The 7,421-nt window shown below is 42.2% G+C and overlaps 1 protein-coding gene across 1 annotated transcript; it reads right to left on the bottom strand.

Annotated features, from left to right (window-relative positions):
• Positions 1-58: 58 nt before the first annotated feature.
• Positions 59-7,421, bottom strand: LOC125539550 (nuclear pore complex protein NUP88). The gene is made up of 9 exons (XM_048703034.1): positions 6,921-7,421; positions 5,265-5,416; positions 4,751-4,873; positions 4,332-4,476; positions 3,707-3,768; positions 3,329-3,542; positions 1,231-2,145; positions 798-1,047; positions 59-709 (listed from the first exon to the last, which is right to left on the bottom strand). Exons 1-9 carry the CDS (start codon positions 7,338-7,340, stop codon positions 435-437), a joined length of 2,556 nt encoding a protein of 851 aa, XP_048558991.1. The 5' UTR covers positions 7,341-7,421; the 3' UTR covers positions 59-434.

Raw genomic sequence — 7,421 nt, forward strand, 5'->3', positions numbered from 1 at the left:
TCAGCCGGAAACAGTCGCATGGGTACGTAAATAATGAACCAAATAAGGCAGCAGGAAGGACCAAACATATACTACCACGTTAATTAACAAAAACAAAAAAATCCGTACTGTCAGGCTCCACATCTTCTATCTAACCTAAAAATACACGGCCATACTGTGTTGTGTGGCCGAGAGAAAGGCTACAGAACCAGGGGCTGATAACAAACCTCTTAAGCAGTTGTACCAAAAATAACAGATTCAAACGTAGCGTCGGCTACTTTCTCAACAATCTTCGCTACATGGGGCATAATTCACACTCCCAGCAACCTACAGGCACGACACGATCTGGAAGGAGCGAGCCCTCCATAGTTTTTGAGCCAACATCTGCCACCAATTCCCTTTCTCGTGCCGAGAACATGGGTGCGATTCAAAACCAAGTATCACCGACTACAGTACTACTGCTGTTCCTTGTTCTTGAGCTCAGTCTCGATGACCCGTAGTTTCTGATTGTTCTCCTCGTTGAGGAGCGACAGCCTCTCCAGCGAAGACTTCATCAGCGACATCTGGGACTCCGAAACGTGGCCTCTTCCGGCCTTCGGCGCCTGCCATGGCGCCATTCCTGTGCCGGTTGCACCACCCCCCAAAGACGGTTGGGTGAACCGTTTCATCCTCGTGCTCAGGGCAGCAATGGAAGTACGCAGAGCGTCCAGCTCCACGTCCGCAAACCTATCTGCAAGTTTTAGCAGACACAAAGTATGTTAGGGCATGATGAGGATGTAAAGGGAGAATATGCAAAGTCAGGTTTCTAGATTACGGACCAAGCTGTGACTTGAACTCCAGCTCTGCCTGTGACAATGGTTTCTTGTTTGCGGCAGGCAGCATCTTGAAGCTTTCTATACGCTTCTCCAACAGATCATACACCTTGGAGGCCCGTTCGACCCGCCTGTTTATCTCCTCATCTTTGGCTTCTATGGATAGAAGTGATTGCTTCACTGCTTGTAGGCGTTTCTGCTTGTCTTCAATCTCTGTCTTCACATAATCTTCGTGTTCCTTGAGCTCAATGAAAACCTGAACATCATTCAAATGAACCCACAATCGTTAGTGATATGCTTATATTGTGGGGATTAAAAGATGTAACAGGTTCAGTTATCTCCAGAAGGGAATGACTTTTACTTGTGCACCAACAATGGCATATGACATATTCTAAGTTGATAAGGGATATGCACAAAATACCATAATGATAGCTCTTACCTTGTGCCCATACTCCACATAGTGCTCATGGAAAACCTTAATATAGTGATGAAGTGTGGACTTCCCTTCGATGGAGTCAGGAGTCAACGACCTCAGGCTTGTTGAAGATGGAAGTATGGGTGGATCTGGACCAGCAAGAAGTTCTTTGCTGATCATTCCAGTTGTGGAAGATTCTACATCCTTGATGTCCTTGCTACATATGTCAAGCTGAAGAGGTGTTGGTTCCTTCCAACCCTTCATTTCTACCACAAAGCACTCGCCAGTGTATGTGATGCCAACTAACTGCACATGGCCATACGCATCAGCTATGGCGACAAATCCAGAAAGGAAGGGAGAACTTGTATCACTGTTGCCTGTGGTGAGTACAGGATGCACCGAGGGTGGTGTGGAAGCCATTTCAGGGTATGAAAACGGCAGGAAGTGCAACGTGACCATGTCAAGTCCCCCTCCATGCGCACAATAAAATCTCTCTGGGACAAGGGGATCCAGAAACAGTGATAAAGAGCTACCGTTAGAAGTTTTTGGTAGTGCCAAATCCACAATTGAGAGCCTTAGCAAAGGAGGAGAGTGTCCCATCCAGACAGCTTCTGTATTGCTCTTCGCATTTGATCCCATACTCGATGAACGATGTGATCTCAAGGCCGACGAATCTTGTGGATTAGAGTCACATATCATAGCAACGCTCTTTATGCGTCCATGTGAATCGACATTAAGGCGAGTAGGAACCCCAATGCTCCATTGTGGTTGGATTTCATCGGCTAGAGCATCAATCTGGAGCTGTCCACTACCCCAGGCAGTTACAAGAACTGAATCTTTGCCAACAGAGCTGTACACAAAACCCACAGCTTTACCTTCACAAGAGCTGCTCTTGCCTTCGAGTTCATTGTTTTCCTCGCAAACTCTACAAAGAGGCCCCTGCATGGGTGCTCAATCTTAATACACATTGATTCATGATAAAAACATAGAATGAAGGTCATAGAAAATAGCAGTCAGAATTTGGAGAACCAAATTCTCAATTTCTCATGACAAGAAATGATGATATTTCTTGGTTATCAAAGCAGTTCAGGAATAGTTGGTGTTTTGTTGATTTTCTGTATAACATGTTTCGTAAGCTTTAACATTTAATTTATACTACAGATTGGTCTTGTTTCCAAGGAACTTCAGAATTCAAAATGAGTGGTAGATTTACAAACAGAAAATTTTATGCCTATAGTAAGTCAGCCAAATATAACCACAACAGTGATTTTCAAAGAGAATTAAAACAGTAAAATCAATGTTCAACATAGTATTTACTATTTTCTTCCTCCAAAAGCGTACTGGCTATCAGAACATTTAACCAATTGTCCGGCCATGACCAAAACTGTGGGTACAATATTTGTTGACATATTTCTCAAAAAATATATTTGCTGACACAATTACAGTAGTAAAACTGCGCCTGCAGAGGAAGTGTCACGTGTACACATGAGTGTGGCAGACATGACTGTGCAATTTGTGGCAAATGTTTGGTCACGAGCCAAATGGCTCCTACCCTTACAAATCAACAATCTTATGTACTAGAAAAGCATCGGATTGACTATGAGCACTTAAATGAACAAATTACTAGTTTAAGAGGCATGCCTTTTTTCCTTCCTCTTCATCATGGTTGTGTTACATCATCCTAACTTTATATACAGCAGGAATAGAGGCGATGTGCTACTTGTATCCACGGTTAAATCTCACCTCAAAATATTTCTGACCAAAAGTAATTTACTTTGTTCCTTCTAAAGGTGCTTACTTTTTTCCTTCTAAAGGTGTTTACTTGATATTCACATGTTAAAACCGAATGCAATAATGCATGAGAAAATTTCATACGTCTAGCCATCCCAAGATAATAAAAGCATCAGCCCCGTTCGAACACCACAAGCTGAATTCTCCAGTTAAACACATAGAGCTACACTTGCTCGGTCATTCTCAGGTACTCCCTCCATTCCAAAATAGATGACCCAACCTTATACTAACTTTATACTAGACCCATTCTCAGGTACTAAAGTTAGTATAAGGTTGGGTCATCTATTTTGGAACGGAGGGAGTATATTTCAGAAAGTCGATAGAAGCGTACCTGTAGAGTTAGAGAATCGTCTACTGGGGCATATGCACGAGCTCTTGACATCAGCGTGCTGCTATCTGCTGATTGACGTAACAGCTCCGGAAATGTTGCCTCCAACCATGCAATTGCCAAATGTGAGTTCGTGACAACATTTGGATTTGAAGATTTCAACCCAAATGTATTAACATCTTCATATATCTCTTCGATATGTTTCTTACTATAGTCACTGCATCATAGAAAATAATTGCCAAATCAATGTAGATAAAGTACAACCTACAGCATGAAATTAAGTAGTTCTCACAATGTTAGGCAACATATCGAAATAAAATGTTAGGCAACATAAAAATGATAAGCGCTGAAAGAAGGGAGCAGATAGAAGTGCAATATTACCATCCAAATGGAACAACGGGGCAGAGCACAAAAATTGAACCATCACTGAACAAGATGAAAACCTGCATAAACAGGCTTACATGTGAAACAAAGCACAGGAATTGACTACTCAACATACAAAACATTAATCCTAATCAAGGTAACTTTGAAGAGACTACACATGTATGTCCAAACAACATATCAAATGACAACTTGAAAGAAAAATTGAAATGCATGAGGCATCAAGTAACTTCCTGTAATTCTGTTATGAACAGCACGGTGTAGACTTCACACAAAAAAAAATAGTATTGATACAGTCATACAAAAACAGTAAATAAGCATGGCATTCCCAAATTCATTGGACAAAGAAGCTGTATAGATACTGTAGTAATATCCATTGATACCATAAATATTTGTACCATGTAATAAGCTTAAAGCCTTAAACTAGCAAAACGATAAATTCCCATATGCAAAATTCACCGCCAAATTGCTCTAGAGCTGTTTGAAGTTACTCTAAGTGTGATACTATCTTGCTTGCTATATTAAAATAATAATCCTGATAAATTTGTAAACTATTCTGGGCAAGTTTATTTTTGAGAGGGCTTCTATTATCTACTATCTAGGCAACTGCAACCAAGAGACATACCGAAAATCTATCCCACAGATGATCACTGCCATAAGAGAATGCCACTGGACAAATTGACGAAGCATTCTGACATCTTCCAGGTAGAATTGGCTGCAAATAAAATTCCTGCTCTGGTTGCTCTAAATCAAATGAGAGATCAAATAACCTGCATAGATGGTTATTGATTATTTTATCTTACAGAAAATTTAATATAGTGGTTCCATTATGTTGATCTAAGAATATTGTACCAGTTTTTTAAGAAGAGATGAAGAATGGGCGTAGAAATAAATAAATATACATGATGACACACAGAAAAAAAGGGTACTTGATATGGGAATGGACAGAGGAAAATACATTTCCCATTTACATAAACTCCAACAAATTGCATGCTAAATAAGCTTAAATTAGCCCATGTAGCACCAAAATCCATTTTAGCATACCTGAAAACAGCATCTGATGTCAAAACACCAAAATGGCTGCTGCTAAAAGGGTGCCAAGATGTCTGCAGAACTTTTATGCCATTGTTATTGGTAGGTAAAATCTGAGAAGCAACTGGTGCGGTCCTGTAGTCAAATGCAGGGGAAGGTAACATTATAGTATAATAAAGTTATGAACAATGGGTCAATGGCATCAAAAGAAGAAGAAAAGATAGCTATACATCCCATTAATCTAAACTGCAGAGTGAATGAAAACTCTGTAGACGCCTTCTTTAATACCCCAATGAGAAGAGTAGAAGATTGCTCTTGATGTGCATGACTAATGAGAAGAGTAGAAGATTGCTCTTGATGTGCATGACTAATGACATGCAAGAGAAATAAAAGAATATTCTTCCACTGGTTTCAATTTTTTATTGCAAAAAAAATATTCATAACTAGAATATCTCAAAATATTCTGGAAATAAAGGAGCAAGAGTGCATTATCAACATGAGATATGGTTGTGATGAAGATATATACCTGCATATGATTGTATCACCATCTTCTGATACCCTCTCATGTACATACAAAACATTTATGTTATGTGATCCAGCTAGGAGTAATGATGACCCATCCGTATTTAGTGATATATGAGTGACCTCATAACCAAGATCCGTCTCCGGCATCAACATCTGGACAACACAGGAGCGACATCGATTATGTCAATGCAAGATAGTAGAGAACAATCATCATGGCAAAGAAAGAATACCTACTGTGGAAACTTATAAAAGATTACACCACAAGCAATGAGTACAAACATAAAAGTTTTCTCAATTTAACTATGACAGCATTTCATGACAAAAAGTGAGATCAAATGAAGCAAATAATGCTGCAAACAAAACCAGTTAGGTAGAAATGTAAAATAGGCCTTATTTTTGGCATAGGAATACACACATTCCAAAAGGCTATCATACCTCTATGTCAGGAATGGAAATTTCCCAATGTATTAAATAGTGGGCTATGCCATTTAGCGGCGGCTCGGCCAGAAGCTATTAAAAGCCATAGCGAAGCTAAGCCCCATTTAGCGTTTTTCTTAAATTGTAATTTTTTTGAAAAAAATTGGGTATCAGGCTTCATATGTGATATATCGCATATACTTGACATAAACACATGTTCGCACAACAAAACCGGAGCTCCAATCGGTACCTTAATTCAATAACCAAGCTTCACACTATGCACCACATATATCACTATATCAGAAACAAGAACAATAGAATAATGCAGCGGAATGGTTTCATATAGCGCCTTAGCAGGCTAAATGACTCCAAATTTAGCGCTAGCGGGAAATAACGGGCTATTGGCGTCATTTCCAATTTAGTATTAAAATTGCATAGCTTTAGATATTTAAAACTTTGAAATTTCCCCAATATGAGGAAGGAATCAGTAACTTTCTTTTGAAGTCTTAGTCCACATCCAAATAAAAAGTGTACAACTATGCCTCAGCCTCCCCCATGTATGTTCTCGTCAAACCTCCAAAACGTGAAAATGCACAACTTAGGTGGTGCGTTTTCATGCCTAGAAACATGGTAGCTGATATAGTATACCATGTGATGCCTAAAACTTATTTTACATAGTTATATTACTATATGCTAGTTTAGCCTACAAAACCGTCTTATATTTTGAGACGGAGGTACTACTACATAAGAAATGAGCTCGGAAAACCTTTAATATTGTGGAACCGTTTAAAACTCAAATCTCCGTACAAATATAGGGGAAGGTAGACCCATCTTCTATCCCACCCTGTGCCCATCGCACATCATAATATCGACTTCCCATTTGTAAAAATTAGATAATATGCCGCACTATATTTCCTATATCACAGTACAAACCTCTTGGAAATATTGTGCTTAGGGTAGCAAAGAGTACTACCTAAATTAACATACGATCCGACACTAAGAAATCCAAATGCTCCACACTATGTCCAGTTGCACAACATCACACAGAGAAGCTTCTCCCCATTTTTGTTCACACGCAGAAGTACTAGTGAATTGCAAATTGCCCCAGTCACCAATGTAGATTCTCAAACGTATGGCTCTGACCTAGTGACTAGGGAACGGGGAGAACCGATGCCTATCCCTACCATTTCACAGTGCCTTTATACTACGAAAAAGCAACCACGGGGAGAAATCACTTCACCTCGGAAGGCACGGCGGCCTCCACGGCGACCTCCTCCCCGTCCCTCTCCGCCTCGGCGTCGCGGATCCGCACGGACACCCGGTGGGCGCCGCGCGCCGAAGGGTCCCAGACGTAGAGCCTCGACCCGGCGGCATCCCACGCAGCACCGCCGCCGCCCAGGGCGCCGCGGAGCGCGAAGGCGGGGTGGGAGGAGACGGGGACCCACTGCGCCGGCGAGTAGGTCCTCTTGGGCGAGGGCCGGGGCCGGGGCCTCGAGGAGGTGGTGGAGGTGGAGGCGGAGGAGGGGGTGAGCGCGAGGGACGGGGACGGGGAGGGGCGGCGGCGGCGGGAGGGCGGGGTCGCCGGGGCCGGGGAGCGGCGGGCGGGAGGCGGGGAGTCCGGGGGCGAGGGCGACAGCTCCGGCGCGGTGATGCGGGTCATCGCCGACGAGGTTGCGCTTCGCTGCTGTCGGAGAGGCCGGAGCGGTCGTGGGGTTTGAGGTTTGCGGGAGGGAGGGGAGTG

Source organism: Triticum urartu, chromosome 2, assembly GCF_003073215.2.
Source record: "Triticum urartu cultivar G1812 chromosome 2, Tu2.1, whole genome shotgun sequence".
Lineage (NCBI taxonomy): Eukaryota > Viridiplantae > Streptophyta > Magnoliopsida > Poales > Poaceae > Triticum > Triticum urartu.